The sequence below is a fragment of the Nelumbo nucifera genome, chromosome 1 (genome assembly GCF_055504915.1).
Source record: "Nelumbo nucifera cultivar China Antique chromosome 1, China Antique-T2T, whole genome shotgun sequence".
Classification (NCBI taxonomy): Eukaryota; Viridiplantae; Streptophyta; class Magnoliopsida; order Proteales; family Nelumbonaceae; genus Nelumbo; species Nelumbo nucifera.
In genome coordinates this window covers 208,298,253-208,324,880 of record NC_142649.1, presented here as the reverse complement: position 1 = coordinate 208,324,880, position 26,628 = coordinate 208,298,253, and the positions used below count along the sequence as shown (strand labels likewise).

The 26,628-nt window shown below is 37.9% G+C and overlaps 1 protein-coding gene across 3 annotated transcripts; it reads right to left on the bottom strand.

Moving 5' to 3' along the window:
* Nucleotides 1-318: 318 nt before the first annotated feature.
* Nucleotides 319-26,412, bottom strand: LOC104610420 (pyrophosphate--fructose 6-phosphate 1-phosphotransferase subunit alpha-like). Of its 3 annotated transcripts, none has more exons than XR_016081002.1 (19): nucleotides 26,255-26,393; nucleotides 25,221-25,396; nucleotides 23,948-24,060; nucleotides 23,189-23,263; nucleotides 22,350-22,463; nucleotides 22,190-22,257; nucleotides 21,471-21,554; nucleotides 12,454-12,507; nucleotides 11,569-11,649; nucleotides 11,381-11,474; nucleotides 11,207-11,280; nucleotides 10,539-10,649; nucleotides 9,368-9,412; nucleotides 9,227-9,283; nucleotides 8,833-8,937; nucleotides 8,629-8,745; nucleotides 1,845-1,945; nucleotides 1,061-1,252; nucleotides 319-633 (listed from the first exon to the last, which is right to left on the bottom strand). XR_016081002.1 is itself a non-coding variant. In XM_088896017.1 (19 exons), exons 1-19 carry the CDS (start codon nucleotides 26,336-26,338, stop codon nucleotides 508-510), a joined length of 1,842 nt encoding a protein of 613 aa, XP_088752143.1. In that variant the 5' UTR covers nucleotides 26,339-26,412; the 3' UTR covers nucleotides 319-507. The 3 variants fall into 3 exon arrangements, 2 of the variants coding, with proteins under 2 accessions (XP_088752143.1, XP_088752142.1); XM_088896017.1 differs by having other exon boundaries at nucleotides 1,061-1,226; nucleotides 25,221-25,393; nucleotides 26,255-26,412; XM_088896016.1 differs by having other exon boundaries at nucleotides 1,061-1,226; nucleotides 26,255-26,389.
* Nucleotides 26,413-26,628: the final 216 nt, after the last annotated feature.

Genomic DNA, 26,628 nt, shown 5'->3' with positions numbered 1-26,628 from the left:
CACATCTCTGCAACCATGGGTGTACTCCCTTGTGACCCTCAATGAAACATGAACTTGCCAGCTATGGAAATAAATTCAAAACATTATGTCAACTGTTTTTTTTTTTTTTTTTTTTTCATTGCTGGTGCGTCTGTGTACCAATGAGTTATCATCTTTTGCACAAGGGTACAAAGTTGCATTTAGTCCAGATGTGAGATAAGGTTTGATATGCTGCAGCAATCTACTTAACAACTTTTGCGTAATCATCAATTAATGATATAGTTATTTGATGGTTCATAGCTAGTCATTTTCGTTTACCAGACAATCATAATTAAACAGTTGGGTTAAGAGATTTAATCATTAATTATGTAGAAGAAAGATCTACAAACACATAGTTGCTGCAGTCTTTCCGACATTATGTTGGAAAACCTCCATCTCCACCATTCAACAAACAAGTGGTAGACAGGCAGTTCAGTTCCAAATAATAATGACTAATCATTATTTCGGTGACAAGAAGTGAAGATCAACTCATAGTGAGGACTGGCCTTTTGTACTGGGTGACATAAGAGAGAGGATATTAACCACTGAAGCCATGGAACTAACGGCTGCCTTCAATACATCTTGTGAACAACCAGGTTTCACCAACTTCTTTACCTGTCATGAACATAGACAAAGGAGATTGTCTCAAGAGTACCACATATCAGATCACATAGGTAGAATTGAGGATGCAAAAGTTATCATTTCTAATAATTTGCATGCCAAATATCTATCAAGTTTAGTTGTAAACCTCCTCCATTGAAGTACTTTTGTTTGGAAGATAAAAATTCCTTCAGAATATGTAAAAAAGTACAATAGTATTGTTCAATTTTAGACCATTTGACATATAAAGATTTTCCAGGAGAAATATATAGAAATAGATGATGCTGCCTTCTGTATTCATGATTATGTGCCCACAATAGTTTGGTCATGCATTTAAATATGAGGTAAAATGCTGCATACTATCATGACTTTAAATTAAGAAAGACCCAAGTAGAAGAGAAGGTAAAAAGGTGCATGAGAGAACTTGGCTGTTGAATATTACCATGTCAATGTAAGTTTGCAACTCTTTTATTCTCCCCATGTAATCCTGGTCTTCAATACACAAAGTAATGGTTTTGCTATCAGAGCCTGGTCCCTCAAATTGAATGGGCCCTGGATTTCGGTAGAGATCATCCATCAAGAGCTTCTCGCCATTAAAGACCAACGTTCTGTTACCACCGCAAAAATGTCAACCCTGTGAAGGCTAGAAGATAAAGTCTATTGAAACCAACTAATGAAAACAATGGAATAGAGAAATGCATCAAAGATCTGTGAAGCCATTATTAATATTTTCTCACGATAACAAAGGATGACAACGATAGTAAAATAATGTTAAATAAATTAAAGAAATTCTAATGGAATCAAAACACTAAGGATAAAAATTAACAAGACAAGTGTTGTCAGTGAACTGTTTAATGAACCTCCTGTTTGATAGTCCAATTCAAACTATTCAATATGCAGTAAGCAAACTATTGCTTAAATTTTCTAAAAATCTATATTGTCTATGTAGTCACACTTACTGATTATGTTATTTCATAGTATTGTCCATGATAGATGGGGCCATGTGCGGAAATCTTTGTTGTTTTACTGACCTTTAATCTCCTATTTGCATTTACAATCAACTTAAACCCAGTATACCATTGAATCAAGTCAGTTTTGTTAGCATAAAAATGAAGTGATGAAGGAATCAACAAAATTATTATAATTTTGTGATGGACAAGATACTGTGTTTTATTAAGAGGACACCTTATTAAAGTAAGTAAAAGTAAAATTCCAAAACCACTTACTGATATGGTTTTCCTCTCAAATCTACAGGAGCTGGATGAATGGCTGGTTTTCCAATTGATGAAGCCCCAGGGCCCTGCGACCTCTTTACTGTCATCATGGCCTGCCATAAATAACATTGTAAATATAATGGAGGAATGCTATGTATGCAGGTCATTTTAATTTTTTTTAAGATTCCATTCCCTATATTATATGGTGATAGATAAAGGAAAAATTAGAAACTTCTCCTAACCATGTGATAAAGGAAATGAAAATAAAAAGTTAAAGAGCTTTCAGATTTTGAAAGGGAAACCTAAATTGTTTTGCAATATCAACCATATAAAATAAAATGGATCCAAGAAAATCTTTAGATGAAAGGACATACTCTCATTGGAAAAAAGATAATAAAGGATGTGTGTGCTCTAGATAGAAAAAAGAGATTTTAAAACCACAGAATGCTTTGGTTTCTCACATTATGGAAGATTCCAAAAACATAAATAAATAAATAAATCGAGTTCAATCATAAGACTTGTGGAAAGACAAGCTTTGGTTTGTGACAAAAAAGCCAAAGTTGATACATGGAATCAGGCAAGACGCAGGATATTACATTTCAAGGGCCAATAACTTCCTGTAGAGAACACTGATGTGGTCCCCACAGTGTTCGTATGGCAGCAATATTTCTGTTAGATATGACAGTGTTAGTTGGTAGTTATTCCAGTTAGTTATTTCAGTTTTATTATTAGTCATTTCTTATTCTATTTGCCAGGTAAGCAATAAGGGCAATTCAACCCTTTTACAATTAGCCAATAGTTATATAAATACTAAGAGTGGGTCGGCAGAAATTATAACCTTCCCTCTCTTTTTCTGAAACTCTCTTCGTGTACTTCTTCTCTTCCTCTCTTCTCTTCTTCTTCTCTTCAATTTTTCATCCTTTTTTCTTTTAAATTCAATATTGATTGTAGTCTAGATCGACTACTTGGTATCAGAGCCGACTTAGGCCGACTGCATGAGAACCTCCTAGGTTTGGAAGTTTTTCAACAAGGAGGATCGGCTGATTCTTGGAGGTTACTGGTAGTGTGCGGCTGCTAATAAAGAGATTGTAGAAGTTTGGGAGAGTTCCAGTAGTCAGGAAGAATCAGAAGAAGCTTTGGATCCTCAAGATTAGGGTTTTGCATCAACCAGAAGGTGGTGGCCAGAGATTTTTTCATAAGGTAAGCTTTTTTCTTGTGATTGACTTTAGAAAAGATCATCTTGGTTTAGTCTGAGAGGTGCGGCTGGAAAATCTTTGTGTTTTCTTTAGGGTTTTGAGAGAAAACCCTAAAATTCAGAACTGTTATTTGTTTCAGATCAGAATTTGAACTAGTTTCATTCAGAATTCTGTTTTCTATGTTCTTTGGAAGGCCTAAGCCGGTTGTTATCAGTTGTTTGGGTGTTGTTTCTCCTATTACAGTAATTAAAAAAGGGTTTTTTATTAATTCTTGATCAAGAATGGAGTTTAAGAGTCAAGGGGAAGGTGTTTTTGGGACTAGCAATTCTGGTAACATGTCTGAGAATACCTTTCAGATTACAACAGTTAAGTTTGATGGATCAAACTACCTAGTATGGGCTCAATCGGTCATGATGGCCATCGGGGGTAGGGGAAAACTGAGCTACTTGTTGGGAGATGTGAAAGAACCAACTAAGGAGGACCAAACCTATACCAAATGGGTTCAGGAGAACTATTTGGTTATGACATAGTTGTGCAACTCTATGCAGCCACATATCAGCCGGAACTATTTGTGGGCGAAAACAGCTAAGGAAATATGTGTTGTCATGAAAGAGACCTACTCCCAACCCCTTAATGTTGCTAGGGCTTATGAACTGAAATGTGAGGTTGACAACCTTAAGCAAGGAGAGAAACCAGTCTCGGTTTACTTCTCTACACTGAAATCTTTGTGGCATGAAATTGACCACCTAAAAACACTTGAGTGGGAAAGCCAGAAGGATGCACAGACTCATAGAAAGCAGGTTGAGACTAATAGGGTTTTTGAGTTCCTAGCTGGTCTGAATCCTGAGTATGATATTGTGAGACAACAACTACTGACAAGAGACAGTGTGACCCTATCACAAGCCTACTCCTTAGTGCATAGTGAAGAGACTAGGAGAAAGGTTATGATGCAGCATCAGCCCTTCCCACCAGCCTTGGCAACAGTCAAACCTAAGTCTGGGGGTGATATGGAGAGGGATATAAAGAAGGAAGACAACCGAGATCTAGTATGTGAACATTGCAAGAAACCCAAGCATATTAAAGACACCGGTTGGAAGCTGCACCCTCATTTAGTCCTAGCAAAACTCAGGAACAAAAGGGGTAATGCTAATATGGCTGTTAATGCTGATTGTACCTCCTCATCGAGCACAAAAGGCACACCTCTAGACACCTTAGCTGCTGTCCAAGCTACCTTGACTCAGTTGGAAAAGGAAGTTGGCAATTCAGCTCAACCATCTCAGCCGCCATTAGCTCCCACATCAGCTTTTTCTCATTCAGGTACTCGGGCCTCAGCTTATCATGCTTCAGCTCTAGGTAACACTGAACATTGTTGGGTAATAGACTCAGGTGCATCTGACCATATGACTGGCTTGCCATCATTGTTCACTACTTATCACTTTTCTTCTGGCAGAGATAAATTGTCCATTGTTGATGGTTCCTTTGTTCCAATTTCTGGCAAGGGAGAAATCAAGTTGTCTAATGCCATCTCCTTATCTTCAGTTCTACATGTTCCTAAGGTTAATATTAGCTTGCTTTCAGTCAGTAGCATTACAAAACATCAGAATTGTTCAGTAATCTTTTTCCCTGACCGATGTGTTTTCAGGACTTGGAGACAAGGAAGGTGATTAGGACTGGCCATGAGATGAATGGGATCTATCTGCTTGGAGAGAGTTCACATTGGGAAGAAAGTGAAGATAAGAAGTTTTTTGTTTCTCAGTCTGTTAGTCAGGTTATACTTTGGCATAATCAGTTGGGTCATTTATCTTTTCGGTCTTTGAAGAGTTTGTTTCCTAATTTATTTGAGTCTGTTCATATGCCCAGTTTGAGATGTGAGAGTTGTGAGCTTGCAAAGCATTGTAGAACATCTTATTCATTGGGGGGTACAGATATTTCTTGTTGTTAGTTGATGACTATACCCGTTTTTCTTGGGTTTACCTTATGCGTTCTGGAGATGACGTTCCTGCTTTGAACGGATCTTTCATTAGATGATTTTAACCCAATTTGGGGTCAAAATCAAAATCTTCAGATCCGATAATGCGAAAGATTACTTTGCCAACCAATTAGCCTCTTATTTGCTTGACCATGGGATTATCCATCAAAGTACTTGTCCTCATACACCACTGCAGAATGGGGTTGCTGAGAGGAAGAATAGGCACATATTGGAGGTGGCCAGAACCATAATGTTTAACTCCAATGTGCCTATTCGTTTCTGAGGAGATGCTATTCTTACAGCAGTGTATCTCATTAACCGAGTTCCTTCACGGGTTCTTGACATAAGCCTCCATTTACCCTCTTATACCCTGATAAAGACTTATTTACTATTCTCCTTAAAACCTTTGGTTGTACTTGCTTTGTTCAGATTCTTGGACCTCATCGTTCCAAATTTGATCCTAAGGCCTCCAAATGTATTTTTCTTGGTTATGCACAAACTCAGAAGGGATATTGCTGCTATAAACCCACTTCTGGAAGAAGATTTGTATCTATGGATGTCACTTTCTTCAAGAATGTACCCTATTATCCTAGGGTTTCTCCTCAGGGGGAGAGTAGTGAGTTTGGGGTTAACTCATCAAAAGTTCCTTTACCTATTCCATTGAGTGGTGAGGGATGTAATGGGGAGGGGTGTCAGAGGTGCTGGGATTTAAGAGTCTATCACAGATAGTAGCGGTAGGTTGATTTCGATCATCAGCAGTCCAGGCCAGCCCCAGTTCCTTCTGCAAATCTAGATCCAGGTACTATAGTTCCTTTATCAGATCCAGGTTCCACTGAGATACCTTCCATTGTTGAGCCCTTACCTCCTTTGGATGACCTTGACCTTCCCATTGCAGTCCGTAAAGGCAAACGACGTTGCACCACATCCACAGCCCACTGCATTTCCCAGTTCTTGTCCTATGATCACCTGTCCCCCTCTTATAGGTCCTTCCTCACATCTATTGGTGATATTCCTATCCCCAGAACAATGCAGGAGGCCTTGTCAGTTCCTGAGTGGAAAGATGCAATGAAGGTTGAAAATGATGCTCTTCTGAGGAATAATACTTGAGAGCTAGTTGACTAGCCTAAAGGGAAGAAACCGGTTGGATGTAGATGGGTATTTACTGTGAAACATAATGTTGACGGTTCCATTGAAAGGTATAAGGCTCGGTTAGTTGCAAAGGGATTTACTCAGACTTATGGTATAGATTACTTGGAGACTTTTGCTCCAGTGGCAAAGATGACCACCTTCAGGGTTTTATTGTCCCTTGCAGCCAGTTACTCTTGGCCCTTGTTCCAGATGGATGTTAAAAATGCCTTCCTCAATGGAGACTTGCATGAGGAAGTCTACATGCATTTGCCTCCTGGATTTTATGATGCAGAAACAAGAAAGAAGGTTTGTCGGTTGAATAAAGCCTTGTATGGACTCAAACAGTCCCCTAGAGCTTGGTTTGATAGATCCAGACAAGCCCTTGACAGATTCGGCTATGTACAGGCCCAGTCAGATCATACACTGCTCATTAAGAGAATCAACTCTTCCTTGACCTTGCTTGCTATATATGTGGATGATACTGTAGTGACAGGGAATGATAACGGTCAGATTGAGTGTCTCAAACAACTCCATCAAGAATTTGAGGTGACAGATCTGAGAGAGCTACGATACTTATTGGGTATTGAGGTAGCTAGATCTAAACATGGGATTTTTGTTTCTCAAAGAAAGTATGTTCTAGATTTGTTGGAAGAAACTAGAAAGTTAGGTGTTAAGCCTACAGATACACCTATTGAACAAAATCACATGATCAGTGCAGAGGGTGGAAAGCCACTTGAAGATAAAGCTATGTTCCAACAGTTAGTTGGAAAACTCCTCTATCTGTCTCACACGACCGGACATCAGTTATGCGGTCAGCGTTGTCAGTCAGTATATGCACTCTCCTAGGACTACTCACTTACTTGCAGTTGAGAGGATATTAGCATATTTGAAGAGGTGCCCAGGTAGAGGTATACTATTCAAGAATAATAATCACATGAAGATAGAGGTTTATACAGATGCTGATTGGGTTGGGAGTGTTGATGATAGAAGGTCTACCTCTGGATATTGTGCTTTTGTAGGAGGTAACCTAGCCTCCTGGAGGAGTAAGAAGCAGAGTGTTGTTTCTTGTTCTAGTACAGAAGCTGAATACAAGTCCATGGCTAATGTGTGGCTGAAATCCTATCGTTAAAATCACTATTTGAGGAGTTGGGTATTGCTTATGAGAAGCCTTTAATGCTGTATTGTGATAATCAGGCTGCTATTAATATAACTCATAATCCGGTCCAACATGACAGAACTAAGCATATTGAAGTAGACCGACATTTTGTCAGAAAAAGGGTTTCATCTCAAGAAGTGTGTATTCCGTATATCACCTCCAGCATGTAGCTTGCAGATCTTCTCACCAAGGCGGTTCCAAGGAAGAAGTTAGAAACAGATCTATGCAAGTTGGGAATGACAAATATCTATTCCCAACTTGAGGGGGAGTGTAGAGAACACTGATGTGGTCCCCACAGTGTTCGTATGACAGCAATATTTCTGTTAGATATGACTGTTAGTTTTTAGTTATTTCAGCTTTATTATTAGTTATTTCTTATTCTATTTGCCATGTAAGCAATAAGGGCAATTCAGCCCTTTTACAGTTAGCCAATAGTTATATAAATACTAAGAGTGGGTCAGCAGAAATTATAACCTTCCCTCTTTTTCTGAAACTCTCTTTGTGTACTTCTCTTCCTCTCTTCTCTTCTTCTCTTCAATTTTTCATCCTTTTTTCCTTCCAAACAAACTATCGTCTTGTCACAGACTTCAATCCTTGAAAGATCCAACATTTTATACCACTTCAGACAGTTCCATGACAATTAGACAAGGGGATCTAGAGTTGTCAAGACTTGCCAATATATGTTTATACTTTTTGGAAATATTAGAATGTTTGACTGTTTGACCAAAAGTTGAGTGATTTATTTCCTTACCCTGAGTCATTGTTTAGATTTCATTAAATTTGTTTTAGTTTTGTCAATTTATTCATGCCCTTATTTTAAGGTTTACAAATTCTCCTTGGATTTGACTTGGATATCATTATAAACATTTTCCATTTAATAAATATGAAGTGATTTTCCTAGCATATTTTTAAATTGTGAGAGGAATTGAGCATTTAGAAGTTCTATTTTAGTTAGGAATTACCTCATGCAGTTTCTAGATGGACTTTACAAGGAGATTGAATGATAATAGAGAGTTTCTGATTTTCAAGAGTTTATCCATACTAAACCTGGTATATGGACATGTCCATCTGACATTATCTTCTTTGATTACCTTATTTCTTTTCTAATTTTCTTTTGAAATAGTAAGGCATAATATATTTCATTCAGAAAGTGTAGTTGTGAATACAGTGGCCCATTTATACAAGATTGGATGCAACTGCCCTTTGCTACTGTTTTTCTTTGCTTTAACTTTTAGCTCAATCAGTCCAAAAATTGGCTGAAATCAGACACATCAATAATCAACAAGTAGTTTCTTTCAACAATGCATTCACTTTTAACAACAAAATTTTAGAAGGTGGTGAACAAACCGTTAAGGGAGCACCTCCACAACTCCACTTACACACAGGATCTTTAAGATTGGTCACTGTGGCCATATAACCATTAACACCAGCTGCAAGAAGATGATAAGATACATGTCCGAGAACCTGTGCACAAGTTGTTTGAACTGGAATAAGTTGGTTTTTTCCCAGATAAGTACAGTTAAAGATTAAACAAAGATAATAAATGCTTACATAAGCATAATCACAGTCAAACTTCGATGGAAGTGATCCTCTAGCCTGATACCCAAAGAAATGGCAAATAGAATTGAATTTCTTCCCACTGTATGTGCCAACCCTCTGTAGAGTTTCATCAAACATTTATTAACATGTCAATATAGAACCAAAGAAAAATTGAATAAGCTTTTTTTTTTATTTTCCAAATTGAATAAGCTCTAATAGAATTTCTTCCCTTCCTATGGTCAAACTCAAATCAATCCTGGGATTGTTTTTATGGCTGAATTAATAAGCTCTCTCACGGACTCAAAATTAAGGCACTTTGCAAACCTTTTCTCCAGGGAAACAACAATAGTGATGATAAAATTGAAAATAACAAACAAAAGAGGCAGCATGGGTATATCCACCTTACCGATCTCAAGTTCATCTCTGTTTCAACTAGTTGAGCCAAAAGTTTTTCTGTTTCTATCTGTCAAATTAAATACAAATCTCAGCTTACTATTGAAACTACTAATGGGAAAAGAAGTTAAGCATGTAGTTCTCAACTTTTTACCTGAGATAACTGTGCAGAATCATCAGATTCGGGGGAAAGAAGAACCTGCATCATGAACATTCTAGTGTAAACTACCATTAAATAGCAAAAGAAGCAAGTCCATATTTAAAGCAAGAATATATGAAACAATTAAGAAAGAAAATGCTATTAATATCAGGGCAACAGTATTTTACTTCAAGCATGTTATTGGGTTCCTACTTTTTTGAGTTTTATCAAGTGCAAATAGTTCAGTCCAAGATAGGATGTTATATCCAATTAGCCTTTCTTGTCTCATTAACAAGATTGGTAAGCACTTAATATTTTATGTAGACATGCTTCCAGAAGAGGTTAACTTGGTTTTCTGAGTCATCAACTAAACATCTCATCTCTCATAGGTTAAAAACTGCTCCTTATTAAAAGGGAGGGTTGGATGAGTTAACTGGTAAGTTCAGAATCATGGTGTTTATCTAAAATGTGTCATTAAGCGAAAACCAATACCCTTCTAAAAACAACTATTCCATAGTGCTAAAAGATACTTTCAACCTCATTCATCTGTTCATTTTGTTCTCCTTTGAAGAAAACTTATTTTCAGTGAAATCAACTGAAAGGGGGAAATGTAAAGAAAATAAAGTATTGACATGGTTTAAAATGTCAACATATTTCCGTTTCCATGGGTACTGACACGGAAAATTACTGGAATTGATATATTTACCAATGAAAACTACTAGTGCCATGTGGAGGAGTATACAAGACGGTATTATGATATTATGAGTTGGCAATAATATTATAGATATGTGGAACAGCAGTATTGTTGCCTGCCTAATGGGGATGATGACCACTTTGATCCACCTCAAAATTATTTTTGGTTTTGAACATAAATATTAGTTTTAAAATAGATTACTAGGTTGATCTATTAGAATTATTTGCACATTTTGTGAGTAAATTCTGCTTGAATTTACCCTATTGTCTAGCTTTAAATGTTACAGTCTACATGGATACTTAATAGACATATTCAAATATAAAAAATTATAAAATATCATTATATATTTTTATATATCTCACAAAGTTCCCATCATATATATTTTTGCAACATTTCTAAACAACATTTTTGACATGTTTCCTACATTTGGATGATTGACATTTCCGCTAACACCAACATTTTAAACCTTAAGTATTGGTCATAGAAGGTTACCTGCTTTCTAATGAATGGTGGCAAGAACTCAAAAAATGCAGTTGCCCAAGGTGACAGTTGTGCTGGAATGTTGTCACTAGAAACCCCTTTCTTATGTAATTGGTGTATTTCCTGGTAAGGTCCCTTCTTGTGGTCAGTAAAAAGGCCAAATAACAGAATAATATTGTCCTATCAACTATGGTTATGAGAAACTGATAATAAAACCGAACATTTTCAAGAACCTAAGACTTTTCTTGTAAAACAAAAGAAAAACAAAAAGTAATTGAATCTGAAGTAAGAGTAGAAGAAGAAGAGAAGCAAGAAGAGGAGAAGAGTAAGAAGAGAGAATTTGAAAATAGGCAAATAGTTCTACTGCTGCCCTTACTTTCTCATATATATACAAAGAGATAAAAGAAAATACAATGACCATAATGTCAAAGATAACAATAAGTTACATAGTCACATACTCCTATAGCTCACGTTCTGTACTATGTATTTCTCAAATAATACCCCCTGGTCGCCCATATCAAGAAATAAAGAATAAACAAATAAAAACTTCTATTACAAGGTCATAACAGAAGCTGTAAACTAAGAAACAAACAATTAAAAAGACTGAACTGATCCCTCAGCACTCATAAACTATAATAAGAAAATAATAATGAATAATCAATAAATAGGTGCCCTATTACCTGCAAGAGAGCATAAACCTCTGGTATGCTTTCAATAAGCCCTTCAGGCAAAAGAATGACCCCATGGTACTTGTCTGAAACCAAACCACTCAAATATTATGCATAATGATGATGATCCATAATATATTCATTTGTTTATTGTCAAACTCAGAATGACAAAGAAGAAAGTATAACCTTGTTCTGCCCTATCTTGAACTGCATCACAGATTCGTTTTGTTATATCGAATAGGGTGAGCTTTGAAGATGCAACCTCCTCACTGAGGATAAACTGAAAATAATACACTAAACTAAGTTATTTTTCAAAGAAATTGAGTAATAAATAAATAAACAAAGTTCTGTATATTTTTCTCAAGAAAAGTCACCATATTTGGATTAGATTGGAGTGCACATTCCAAGACAACATGAGATGTTCTCCTTCCCATAACTCGAATAAAATAATAATACTGCAGAGACAAACAAATTTTAGAACCAGATTTCAAGAATCTCATGTGTTTTCTAAAAGGGCAGCCCAGTACACGAGGCCCCCACCAATGCGGGGTCTGGGGAGGAACAGATTTATGCAGCCTTACCCCTACACATACAGAGTGGCAGTTTCCAAGATTTGAACCCTGGTCACCCAGGTTGCAATGGATCAACCCTACCATTGTGCCAAGGTCCACCTCAAGCTCATGATTTTTCTCATAACACTAAAAATATGATGTAATATTTAAATGTTTCAAGTTAAGGTTCAGATGCGGATAAGGTAAATTATACTGTTGTTAAAATCCTGAACCCACTAGTGCCCTTCCTCACCATTCCAAATTGAAACAAAAAAAGATATTAAAAAGAACATGAAAGGGAGATCTTAAGGTAGAAAAAGCAAGTGGGTCAACCACTTCAACTAGAGAAGGTTTACACTGCTTAACTTTCCTCTGAGAACGGATTAAAAAATTAAGAATCTTCAAATGTCATATTTCTGTTTTAGAAACAGATTGGAATAAATAACATATGTACAGGCATATGATTATACTTCTGCCACTGGTGAAACATCCTTAGAGTTTACCAGGATTCGCTCTTCACAATGGAAACAATTTGCATATAAATATAGTCAAATTACTGCCTTTGAAATAATCGCCTCTTTGTTCATATCACCCTTGTATGGGGTTGTTCACCACTTCACCCTACCAAGCTATCTCTCAATACCATTAGTTATCTATCCAAGAATACAAATGCAGTTACAGTGGCATTAAGGAAATGAAAATTTTTACCTTTTCTGCAGACAGCGCATCAGTGCATATATTGCTGACAAGTTGAGCATTCACCTGAAGAATGGAATCAACTATGAAATATGCCCCTTTTCGTAATCAAAACATAGATAACTGCCTGAATAATCTATAGGTTACAATAATACCATCAGAAGAATAAAAGGCTGAACATGACTCAGAAACTTAATAAGATTCATATTTCATTTCAGATATAACAATAAAAGTAAAATGAGGCACAGGTTGATTTAAGGTAGAGCAAGGTTTCATGAACAAATAAGATAGCATATCTCATGATCATGTGGAACCTCCTGGAATTTATACAAGATTATTGTTATTGTCTCTCAGTTCATCGGTGTCCAATCTTACATTGCTAGGTAGTGAGGAGGAATTAGAGGTACTTAGTAAAAGCATTAAATAGTGATCTACTTTTACTTTTGATCATGAAGAAGAAACCAAAGTTTTAGTTTATCAAGTGTAGAAAACACTGATGTGGGCCCCATGGCTGTGGTCCCCACTGTGTTCGTATGACAGCACATGTAATCTTTGTTAATTATATCAGTATTAGTTGGTAGTTATTTCAGACAGCTTGTTATTTCAACTTATTATTGTTTTATTTGCCATGTAAGCATTAAGGGCAATTCTGCCTTTTCCTACAATTAGTGAACATAACATATAAATATTAAGAGTGGGGCGGCAGATTCAATCTATCTATCCCTCTCCTTTCTAAACCCTTGTGTACTTCTGCTTCTCCTCCTTTTCTCCTTCTTTTCTTCTTCTTCTTTTCTCCATCCGAAACCTTTTTGGATTCAAGACTGACTGTAGTCTTGATCGACTACTTGGTATCAGAGCCTATCTAGGGTTTCTCATGTGTGTCTAGTCCAGCCGACCACATGAGAACTGCCTAGGGCTGGAAGCTTACAAAGAACTGTTCGTTGGCTGATTCTTGGAGGTTACCAGAAGGGTTTAGCAGCTGTCCGAAGGCTTGTAGAGGCTGGGAGAGTGTTTTGGTAATCAGGAAGAATCAGAGAAGGTTAAAATGATCAATATTAGGGTTCAGGCCGAGACTGAAGGTGGCGATCAGAGTTTTCTGGGTAAGTTTTTATTTTTCCTTGAGATCGTCGTCAGTCAAAGATAGGTTGGACCTATCTAGGAGGAGCGGCTGAATTCTCCTTTATTTTCTCAGAGGCGATCGGGTTTTTCTGATTTTTTTTTAGGGTTTGTCATTAACCCTACGACCAGATTTGACTGTGAACCTATTTGGAAGGTGCGGCTGAGCACTGTTTATGTTCTCACAAAGGTTTCCTTAACCCTACGATCAAACCCTAAATCTACTTCAGCATTACAGATTGTTTTCTAAGTGGTTTCTAGACCTGTTTTGGCTTCAAATCCTGTTTTGGGGTGAGAACCTTTATTGGACTGCTTACATTCTGAACTGCCAATTGGTTTCAGATCAGATCCGAACTGAACTCATACAGAATTTTGACTGTGATCAGTTATTTAAGTGTTGTTTTCTATTGCAGTAGCTCTAATAGTTCTTAATTACTGATTCTTAACCAAGAATGGAGTTCAAGAATCAGGGGGAAGGTGTTTTTAGGAACAACAGTTCTGGTAATATGTTTGAGACTGCGTTTCAGATTACAACTGTGAGATTTGACGGATCCAATTACTTAGAATGGGCCCAATCGGCCATGATGGCTATTGGGGGAAGAGGAAAACTTAGCTACCTATTGGGAGATGTGAAAGAACCTTCCAAGGAGGACCCAATGTATACCAAGTGGGTTCAGGAGAACTACTTGGTTATGACATGGCTGTGTAACTCTATATAGCCACATATCAGCCGAAATTATTTGTGGGCAAAAACAACCAAGGAGATCTGGGATGTCATGAAAGAGACCTACTCCCAACCCCTTAATGTTGCTAGGGCTTATGAACCGAAAGATGCACAGACCCATAGAAAGCAAGTTTAGACCAATAGGGTGTTTGAATTCCTAGTTGGTCTGAATTCTGATTATGACATTGTGAGACAGTAGATACTGACAAGAGATAGTGTGACCTTATCTCGAGCCTACGCTTTGGTGCATAGTGAAGAGACTAGGAGAAAAGTTATGATGCAGCATCAGCCCTTCCCCCAACCCTAGCAGCAGTTAAACCTAAGTTTGGGGGTGATACAGAAAGGGACATGAAGAAGGAAGATAAGCGGGATCTAGTGTATGAACTGTTAGACAGTTTTGTATGCCCTTAGCTTCAATCATTTTGATATACTTTTGTTATTTAGTGGAAATAAATAAAGTGCATGTTTGATTCATGTTGTTTGGTTTAATTCTGTGTAAAACCCTAAAACTGGACATTTGTAGAGACTCATGTTAGTTTTAAATGTTCACAGCCGTTGGATAAGTCTGGGGAGATTTATCCTGCCAAGGCTGATACTGGTGTGCCACCAAGTGTTGGGATGGCCTGTCTCAGCCATCAGGGTAAGACCCGAGGCACATACAGCATGGGATTACTTGAATCCTTGAACCGGACCAGATTTCCAGTCTTGCCCTGGACCTTGGAGATAGATGGGCAAAACTGGAAAGTTACACCTGACCCCTAGACTCGATTATGACACTTCACTAGGTGCTGGATCAGGCTGCCTTTGATATGCCAATCAGTGAGATCCTTAGTGGGGATCAAAACCTGGGTATGTTGGGGCAGTTTGAGAATTCATCTGAGTGGGTGGTCATAGTGACAGAATCAGCCACTTTGTCGGACAAAGGGTAATGATCGGGAATGCACTCTCTCTGATGGAAACCAAACTGCCGGCAGTTGATTTCAATCGTTGGAATTTTGTTTTTGCAAAATTAATATATTTACATATATATGTACGGTTTCAAAATGTTTGCAAATGGTTTTAATTCCCGGGATCCATGTGAGAGGAGAGTGCGGCACTGTTCCTTGCAGCCGAGGGAGAGGTCCTCTCTTGTCGGGCAGTGCTTGATCATTAAGGGCTGAGAGGTTAAGTGTAAGACCATTTAGGATAATACCTGATGGGCTAATCTTGCACCTGCCCACAGTCCCTGGGTTTTTATAAGATGGCTTGGCCCAGGGACCACTTAATGTAAGTGTTGGGCCCATAGGGTTCATACGATGGACTCAAGGGGTTCATTGAGATTTTCAGTGAATTCGGCTGGGCCTTGTATTAAAGGCTGGGCCGAACCCATGTGGCTGGTGTGTAGATCAATGCTTGGGTCCCACGCCATACAAAGAAGCCCAACTGGGCAGCAGATTGGAAACTAATTAAACACTGAATACTTAATGGGCCAAAAGCCCATTTCGAGGTGGGCTGATATGATCACCCATCAATGGGGCGAATTTGAGATTGAAGTTAGCAAAAAGGATTGGGCTCTTAGCCTTATCCACTCTTAGAGACCAAATTCAAATCAGATTTGAATCTGGTAACCTCCTGATAAGATCAGGAGTAAGCTAACTCTATCTGGGAAAAGGGATTAAGATTATCCCCTATCCAAATACTGATTTGGATTGGGATAACTCCTAATTAGGAGATTTCTTAATCAAGAAGAAAAGAGAGGAGATTTTCGAATGAACCAAGAGAGGGAAATCAGATTTCGATCCAAGAGGTTCTGGTAAGCAAGAAAGGTTCCTGCGAATTGAGATTAGATCTCATTCTCTCCAGAAAAGAAAACAGTTCAGCCTTTTCGTTTCTGGAAATCTCCTCCTGCCGCCGCCATCTGCATTGTTGCAAGATTTGATCTTTGCAGAAAAGAAAGTCAAGAAACCAGTTCTTGACATCAGTCTTGCAAGAAAGACTGAAAGAATTCAGTGTTTAGTACATCCAGGGGATTCTTGTGAAGGATCCAGTGTGTAGGACGCACCCTGCTGGTTCTGTTCCATCCACAGCTGTGTCATCTTCAGCAGGGACAGATCTTGGAGCATTCTTTGGGCGTGAACACCAACTTTGGGAGATACTGCTTCTCCGGATCAGGTATAATCCTCCCATTTATCTTTTGGTACAGATCTGGTTTGATTAGGGTTCAAGTAGATCCTTGAATATTGTATTCTAAATTCAGGGAATATGATTCCCAGTTGGGAGAAGGTAGGAAATTTTTGAAATTCGCCCCACCCATTCCGCAACCTTTATGGCGTCCATTAGATGGATCCTACCATTCTTTCATGAACATTGCAAGAAACCCAAGCATACTAAAGATACATGTTGGAAGTTGCACCCTCATTTAGTTCCAGCAAAACTACGGAACAAAAGGGGTAATGCTCATATGGCTGTTAATACCAATTCCGCATCCTCATCGGGCACAAAAGGCATGCCCCTAGACACCTTAGCTGCTGTTCGGGCTGCACTAATACAGTTGGAAAAGGAGGTTGGGAATTCAGCTCAGTCATCTCAGTCATCATCAGCCCCTGCCACATCAGCCTTTGCTCATTCAGGTACTCAGGCCTCAGCTTACCATGCTTCAGTTCCAAGTAACACTGAACATTGTTGGGTAATAGACTCAGGTGCATTTGACCATATGACTAGCTTGCCATCACTGTTCACTACCTATCACTTATCTTCTGGTAGAGATAAAGTATCCATTGCTGATGGTTCCCTTGTTCCCATTTTTGGTAAGGGAGACATCAAGTTGTCTGATACTATCTCCTTATCCTCAGTCTTGCATGTTCCTAAACTTGATACTGATTTACTTTCAGTCAGTAGTATTACAAAACACCAGAATTGTTCAGTAACCTTTTTCCCTGACCGATGTGCTTTTCAGGATTTGGAGACGAGGAAGGTGATTGGAACTGGCTGTGAGACGAATGGGATCTATCTGCTTCAAGAGAGTTCTCATTGGAAAGAACATGTGGATAAGAAATCTTTTGTTTCTCAGTCTGTGAGTCCGGTTATGCTTTGGCATAATTGGTTAGGTCATTTATCATTTCGGTCTTTGAAGAGTTTGTTTCCTAATTTGTTTGAGTCTGTTGAGATGTCAAATTTGAGATGTGAGAGTTGTGAGCTTGCAAAGCATTGTAAAACATCTTATTCCTTGAGTTATAAAAGAAGTAGTAATTCTTTTGATGTTGTGCACACCGATGTTTGGGGCCCGTATCACATCCCATCTGTGGGAGGGTACAAATAATTCCTGTTGTTTGTTGATGACTACACCCGTTTTTCTTGGGTTTACCTTATGCGTTCTCGAGATGAGGTTTCTGCTCTGACCCAGACCTTTCATCAGATGATTTTAACCCAGTTCGGGGTCAAAATCAAAATCCTCAGATCTGATAATGCGAAAGAATACTTTGCCAAGCCACTGGCCTCTTATCTACTCGATCATGGGGTTATTCACTAGAGCACTTGTCCTTATACAACACAGCAGAATGGGGTTGCCGAGAGGAATAATAGACACATTTTGGAGGTGGCTAGAAGCATTATGTTTACCTCCAATGTGCCTATCCATTTCTAAGGCGATGCTATTCTCACGGAAGTGTATCTCATTAATCGGGTTTCCTCACGGGTTCTGGACATGAAGCCTCCGTTTACCCTTCTATACCCATATGAGGAATTATTTACTGTTCCCCTTAAAACCTTTGGTTGCACCTGCTTTGTTCAGATTCTTGGCCCCCATCATTCCAAATTTGACCCTAAGGCCTCCAAATGCATTTTTCTCGGTTATGCACAAACTCAAAAGGGTTATTGCTACTATGAACCTATTTCTGGGAGAAGATTTGTCTCGATGGATGTCACTTTCTTTGAGGAGGTACCCTATTACCCTAGGGTTTCTCCTCAGGGGGAGAGTAGTGAGAATTTGGGCCTTTTTCCTCAGGGGGAGAGCAGTGAGAGTGGGGTTAACTCATCTGAGGTTCCTTTACCCATTCCATTGAGTGATGAGGGCTGTAATGGGGAGGGTTATCAGAGGTGTCAGGAGTTAAAAGTCTATCACAGGCGGTGGAGGCAGGTTGATTTCGGTCATCAGCAGTCCAGGCCAGCCCCAGTTCCTTCTGTGGATCCAGATCCAGGTACTACAATCCCCTTATCAGATCCAGGTCTCACTGAGATACCTTCCACTGTTGCTACTTCCCTTCCTTCGGATGACCTTGACCTCCCCATTGCAGTCCGTAAAGGGAAACGGTGTTGCACCACATTGTTATGGTCCCTTGCGTGCAGACCCTATTGCGGAAATTGAATGGGTGTTAAAAATGGATGTTAAAAATGCCTTTCTGAATGGAGACTTACAGGAAGAAGTCTACATGCAATTACCCCCTGGATTTAATGTTGCAAAGACAGGTAAGAAGGTTTGCCGACTGAATAAAGCATTGTATGGACTAAAGCAGTCCCCCAGAGCTTGGTTTGATAGATTCAGACTAGTCCTTGGAAAATTCGGCTAGGTACAGGCCCAATTAGACCATACATTGTTCGTTAAAAGAGTAAACTCTTCTTTAACCTTGCTTGTTGTATATGTGGATGATATTGTAGTGATAGGGAATGATAATAGTGAGATTGAGTCCCTCAAATGACTCCTTCATCAAGAGTTTGAGGTGAAAAATCTTGGTGCACTACGATACTTTTTGGGTATTGAGGTTACTAGATCTAAACATGTGATCTTTATTTCTCAAAGGAAGTATGTTCTAGATCTGTTAGCAGAAACTGGAAAGTTAGGTGTCAAGCCTGCAAATACACCCATTGAACAGAATCACAAGATCAGTGCAAAGGGTGGAGAGCCTTTTGAAGACAAAGCTATGTTCCAACAGTTGGTTGGAAAACTCCTATATCTTTGTTTCACACGACTAGACATCAGTTATTCAGTCAGTGTTATCAGCCAGTACATGCATTCCCCTAGGACTACTCATCTCCTTGCAGTTGAGAGAATATTAGCATACTTGAAGAGATGTCCAAGTAGAGGTATATTGTTCAAGAATAATGATCACATGAAGGTCGAGGTCTATACAGATGTTGATTGGGCTGGGAGTGCTGATGACAGGAGGTCTACCTCTGGATATTGTGCCTTTGTAGGAGGTAACCTTGTTTCTTGGAGGAGTAAGAAACAAAGTGTTGTTTCTCGCTCTAGTGCTGAAGCTGAATACAGATCGATGGCTAATGGAGTGGCTGAAATCTTATGGCTGAAGTCACTACTTGAAGAGTTGGGTATTGATTATGAGAAGCCCTTAATGCTGTATTGTGATAATCAGGCAGCTATTAATATAGCTCACAATCCGGTGCAGCATGGCAGAACTAAACACATGGAACTTGATCGACATTTTGTCAGAGAAAGGGTCTCATCTCAAGAAGTGTGTCTCCCGTATATCACCTCCAACATGCAGCTCGCAGATCTTCTCACCAAGGTTGTTCCAAGGAAGAAGCTAGAGGCAAACCTATGCAAGTTGGGAATGACAAATATCTATTCCCAACTTGAGGGGGAGTGTAGAGAACAATGATGTGGGCCCCACGGCTGTGGACCCCACTGTGTTCGTATGACAGCACATGTAATCTTTGTTAGTTATATCAGTGTTAGTTGATAGTTATTTCAGACAGCTTGTTATTTCAGCTTATTATTGTTTTATTTGCCATGTAAGCATTAAGGGCAATTCTGCCTTTTCCTACAATTAGTGAACATAACATATAAATATTAAGAGTGGGGCGGCAGATTCAGTCTATCTGTCCCTCTCCTTTCTAAACCCTTGTGTACTTCTGCTTCTCCTCCTTTTCTCCTTCTTTTCTTCTTCTTCTTTTCTCCATCCAAAACCTTTTTGGATTCAAGACTGACTGTAGTCTTGATCAACTACTTCAAGTTTTGCCTAACATAATTGTGTAGCCCAAGAAATATATATCAGAAAGGAGCTAGACCACAAAATTTCTTTTTCAGTCATATGGGCCTGGAAATTGATCCCAAAAGTTGGCCTAGCAGCAGTTGTTTTGGTTCTTGAATAGGTTGCATAGACAAGAGAGGTAAGTCCTACTAGTGTATGAGGTGGGTAAGAAAAAAATTAAATATGGTATAGGGGGAAATGTGGTAAGGATTTTATTGGGGGGGAGAGAGAGAATGACAAAAAACATTCGATAAAACAAATTCTGGACATCACGCATGCTTTACAAGCCTCAAAAAATTTCATTAAATTGTTTTTGTTCTAAAAATTCAATCACAATGACTCTACTTATAGACTATAGAAATAAGGGCTCGTAACTCCCTTTGCAAACTCCAACTTAGAAGAAAAAACTAGAATTGACTCTTAATTGCATTAGATGAGGATGCTTTATTAAGATTATTATTTCAATTGTAGTTCATGCAGTGAAGAGTAGTTTTTGGATATTTTGAAATTAGAATAATTCTATCTAGAACAGGATAACAATCAGAGAATGTTCTGTCTTCAAATATCTTCAACTTGTATTTTTTTTTAATTTTTAAAAGTGTTGATAAATATGGAGAAGGGGGATTGATTGATGTATTCTGTGAGTCTATTTGAATGAAAGAAATCTATTTGACTGCAGAACTTTCCTTTTTCTTCCTTGACTTGTTATGTCATCAACTTGAAGCTTGTTCGTTCCTCTAATATCAGTTTCCGAACTAAGGTATTTACTTTTGTGGCTAAAGAATTATACCCTAAACTGTAGTCTTCTGAATCCTTGACCAAATTTCTGTCCATGGTTTTCTAAAATCTTCATAGCTACTTCTTTCATAAATCCTAAACCATGCCTTATTTGGATTTATATTTTCTAAGAAGGAAATTACTTAGAGCTCTAGTCCTTTCTATATGTGTCTTTAGGATGGGTAGTCTAGATATGGACCTATCAGTATGGTAAAACAATAAGCTTGGGGATCCAAATTTTGATAAAGGGGGTGCACTCATTCAAAGACTGTCTCATAGAAGACAAGAATATTTCCATGAAATAATTTTTATCACCATGTAAACAAGAGTAAAACCAAGGGCATTAAATATAATTTTTGGTAATTGTTTTGGCCATTTTTTCTATGCCTTCATGTCAACTTTGTTTGTTCTGTATGTGTCAAAAGAAGAAATTGGCATTGATCATATACCTTGCAGGTTGTATCAAATCCAACATTTGCTTCAACAAACTGATTCTTCAGATCCCCATATATGGTAACAGGAACACCAACTACCTGTCAGACAAGAAGAAAATAAACTCAGTAATCTGAAGAAATTCAGCACATTTTTTGTGAGTTGTGCCTAACATAGTTGAGTCATTTCAGTAAATCTAATTTTACAATTAAAGTTATTAGTATAGAATATCATGTAAATACAATATTGCATAAGAAAAGAGAGACAGAGAGAGCTTAGAAGGCCTTAAAATTTCATAGGGTATTAAAATGTCTTTACAAGTTCCAGGACAGGCTTTCTAGTTGTTGTAGAGAGAATCTTCTCTCAGATGATCTGATACCTAGAAAATCAATCAAAAGTATTCCAAGTCTTTAAGTATCCCTATTGATTTAGATAACCTAAACATTTAAAAACTCTTTTCCAGGAAAAACTCAAACAATCAAGATCAAAAGTAATAATGTAAGCCACTCAAAATTAGTTATATAGAAAGATATGAAGAGACATATTGCCTTTCTTATTGTTGGCAGATGCTAATGTTTTAGGTATTCCATTTGATATAAACATTATAAAGACATAAAACAGAAGTCTTAACATTATAAAAAAAAATGTAGAACATATTGAGATACCAGTTCTCCCAATGGAAATAATGTTTAACAGATATTAGCTGTTTTCAAACAACCAGAAATGTCACAAATACCTTTGTTCGGCATTTTGCTACGGCAAATGTCTCAGCAAGTTGAGCTGCATCAGTATTAGATATAATCCCTTCACCAAAAAAGGTAAACGAGAGAAACATAAGACTCGAATTTGGTAACTTTTCTTGCTTTAGTAATTCCATTGAGATAAATTGTACTTACCTCCAACGATCACAAGCCCATCTAACTTCAATGCTTCACAAGCATCCAATGCCGCTTTTACTTGTTCACTTGTTCTGATCTGATCCTTTGTTCTACCCAGCATGCCATAACCACCTTTACAAGTAACAGATTGAGTTATAAATTAAAAAAAAAAAAAAAAGATATGTCAACTCAGCTTGAGCACAAACAATAAAATAATTTAAAGAGTAAAATTTGAGATTGCATCTTTTAGTCATCTAACTTAAACATGTATAGGACAACTGACACATACATAGATAACAGAGGAAGGGAATGAACTAGTACTTGGAAAAAAGATTGGACCATTAATGTCGCACAGAAGCCACCTTAAAGCAAGATTTAGATGTTTTCATATGGAAATCCATGCTGACTTCAAAATGGCATGGGAGATGATAGAAGCTGCAATGAAGAGATTACTGAGTAGTGGATACTGATAGAGTTTGGAGGTGTCTTGAGCTGATAAGGCATGTAAATGACTGGTGGTAAGTGGACCAGCTTATGGGGTTACTCAGACAAGCTCAATCAAACAGCCATATCTCATGTTTTGGGTGGCATCTATGTCAACAGATTCGCCCACAAACACAGAGTAGAGGGGATTATTTTTGTGAAGGGAACTTAATTTTGGTTCAGATCAGATTTGAACTATTAATTACTTCACAATCCTCGATTAGGAGAAGCATTGACAAGTAGACTAGAATCAAGTAATAACTATATTATGATAAACATAACAGAAAAGAAAAGCAGTAAGATCAAAAATTTCTATCCGTGGATATAACACCCATTATTGGTTAACATTTCACTTGAAGTTGCTTCAGGCTTACCCTGATTACGATATGACAAAACAATATCTTCTGTGATTTCTATAGTTTTCTGAGAAAATAATCCTTCAGTACCCCCTGTTCCAACAACAAGTATAAGTAAGTCATTAAGAAGGATGGTACAGCTATATATGAGATTATCACAACTAAATGAATAGATTACTAATGAGAGAATTAAATAAGAATGCTAACAGACAGTTCAAGTACTTTTGAACGAGAAATGTCTCCAAACACAAAGCCAATTTAAAAACACTTAAACAAATGATGAGAGATGGAAGCAGACGAAATTAGATACTGAACCAGAAAAACATAAAGAAACCTAAGCTGGTGAGATACAAATTAACACTGAAATCAACTTTTAGGTCTTATGCGACAAACTGATGTTGCTACACAATGCCAGTGGTATGTAATTCTCTATGCTGGTAACAAATATGGCCTTTAGGTTGCCTGGTTTGCACAAACGTTGATTTGATTTGTCAGACGCATCCAATTTACATATTATTAATATATATTATACTCGCTAATATTTACAGTTGTAAGTTTGTTTTGATGTAAAGTGGCTTTGAACATGAACCGCAAGTAATTAAATTTAATCATATTAGAGACAATAAAATCTAATTACAACAAAAAGAGTATTCATACGTGGAAAATGATTCCAAACCAAAATTCAATTTAGTAGGAAATTTGGTGAATGGAAAAGAAAGATATTGTTTAGAACGTGAATAGACAAATAACAGAGAGAGAGAGAGAGTCGATACACACCACAAAATCCAAGCAATGTACTCTTGGGGTTGTGAGACTTGATAGCATCATGAAGTCCACATACAATATTATGTCCTCCTGGAGATTGGCGTCCACAGAAAATAACTCCAATCCTGTAGTGTTTTAAGTAACACTAGTGATAAGCTGATGGGGTAGAAAAAAAAGTGAAAGACTAATGTGAATGGTTTTGTTTTCTTAAAGCAGAAAAAGTGAACAACTGCCATTGTTGATATGGCAGTTTTGGATGTGGAGTTCTTTTTGTTTCAAGAAAACAAAACCATTACATTGGCCAAGTGCTATTCCCTTTATTAGGAGCTTCAAATAGGCTACGTACATAACCCGAACATGCCACATTTACAGAGTTTTTCAAACTTTGATATGTGAAAATACCATTTTTCATGGGACCCATTTGCGAGTGCTTAAGCTTTGCCGTTGATCAGTCAATTGAAGGGCTGTCCGTGGGAGTGGGAGGGCTTCAGTCTCTTTGAATAGTTTGTGCCCATTTGGGCAGTGGCTTCTGGTTTTCCAAAGATAGATCCCACATGGACACCTACAACCAATGTTTGGTCAAAAATTCAGCAAGCCTAATCAACTTTCAGTCAGGGCTGTCCACTTCAGCCCCTTGAAATATGGTCTATCAGGAGTGCTTCAAAGCAGCAGAAACAGTTTTAGCTGGATCTTTAGCTCAGACCTCTCAAATGGGGTGCTATTGTCAAGATTAATTAGTAGACAGCTAATTAAAAGCCAGTTGCCAACAAATATAACAGCTTTGCTGAATCAGTTTATTCAAAGCATCTGAACCAATGCTTATCTTCAGCTCAGCCCTCCCAAATTGATCCAAAATTTGGGCTGCTCTGCTGGTAGGATTTCCAGGTGAGGACTCCATCTCGCAAAGACAATTGGTACAATACATTCAATCTCTCAGCCAAGGTTTGTAAAACCAAATCGGACAATGAATTGGTCAGGGGTCTAGTTCCCAAGTTAAATAGTCTGACCTTTTAAATTGAATGGACGGTCTGTTCTGACAAAAAAAATTAATTTAAAAAAAAATAAAAAACAACCAAACCGTTGAATGGTTCACCGCCCAGGTCAGCAGTTTGCTGACCAAATCAATGGTTTTTAGCGAAATAACAATTCTAGAGTAAAACAGAACTGATCACCTGACCAATTCTCGGTTTTTTCGGTTCAACTATCTGGTCTGATCCGGTTTTAAAAACCATGCTCAGCATCCAATACTATAGGATCTTATTCATTGCTTTACTTAATTTTTTACCTCATAACTGGATGCTCCTTGGTGTCATGTGAATCAGGGAGTTTACTAGGCTTTGTCAAGAAATGAAGCAGCGGCTGCCCGTATGTTAGAGGAAAAGATCGTTGGATTGGATGAGCATCTGAATGGTCGGCAACTTTGGTGGGTTCACCAAACTCGATTTGCACACTTGCTCCCTGCTAATTCATTTATTCATTGACGAATATCAGCACAAACTCAATTTGTTCAGCCTCTCTTTATAACAACTTTACTGCTTTCTCCATTATGTTTCTCAGGAAACTAATACATCTTATCATCGTCTATTTTGGTTCTATGTTCTTAACACTTAACGCTGCTTAAAACAGTTCCCACGTATTTACGCTCACCAAAATATTCTCACATATGTTGCACTTGCATTGCCTCTATATATACTTGTTTTCTTTTTAATAGACAAACACTGCCCAAGCTTTGTACATTACTTTAGGCCCATGGGTTCTGGCCTGTGCCTGCCTATTAAATTAAACCCATTTAATAATCAGTCGGTATACAAGGATATCAAGGTTCGGTCCAAGCCTGGCCCATGTGCATCCCTAGTAATTCTATCCTATCCGGTTAATTCGGTTAATCAGCCAATTTTTCAACAGAAAACCAAATTTACCTATTTGATTAATCAGAATTTTCAGTTGGATTTCATTGATTCGGTTTGATTTTTTGATTTTTTATGAACACCCCTAATTTTAATTTTCATAGCCGAAAGTTATTAAGATTCTCTCTATAAAGATTAGTGGGGATTTTTTATCTGCCATAGCCTTAGTCTTAAATATTAATACCCTGTTTGGATGCACATGAACAAAGAGTCATTATGTTCTTGTTCTGCAATCAGTAGTCACTTCATAGTAAATCAGACCAGGCTACCTTTTGCTACCAGACTAGGCAATGTTGATGTAGAGACTTTAACTTGATTACCAGAATTCCCTTAAAACGGATGCATACATCTTTTTGATCATAAAATGAAAAGCAAAACAGTGTAAAATCAAGGGAAATCCTAACCAACAGACCTGAAGGCAAAGAGGGAGCTCGGGTATGTAAGAACTTCGTTGCTTCTGCAGTCCTGACAACTCCATCACTGCTGCAAACTCCATTCTTCTTCTATTTCTTCTTTCTTAAGTTTAGTAAGATAGAGAGAGTGATAGAAGAGATCTGGGAAGAAACAAGGATGTTTATATATGTGATAGTAGTTTAGGACTAAATTAAGAAACAAATTAAAGGGTATCGTTATTTCAGGCTTTCAGTTCTGAGGGGTGTCTTTAACCGTTGAAGTGGTGGGATCCACTTGACCAGGATGACGGATTAGATGAGGTGGTGGTCATAAGTCATAACTAACCAACGATCCGACAACCCTGCTGACCATTTCTTTATACCGAATTTTTAA

Coding starts and splice junctions, on each gene's coding strand:
- LOC104610420 (XM_088896016.1), bottom strand. CDS start 26,338: ATGGAGTTTGCAGCAGTGATGGAGTTGTCAGGACTGCAGAAGCAACGA. Junction 8,938..9,226: donor CAGAGATGAACTTGAGATCG/GTAAGGTGGATA, acceptor GAAACTCTACAG/AGGGTTGGCACATACAGTGG. Junction 8,746..8,832: donor TTGACTGTGATTATGCTTAT/GTAAGCATTTAT, acceptor ACTTGTGCACAG/GTTCTCGGACATGTATCTTA.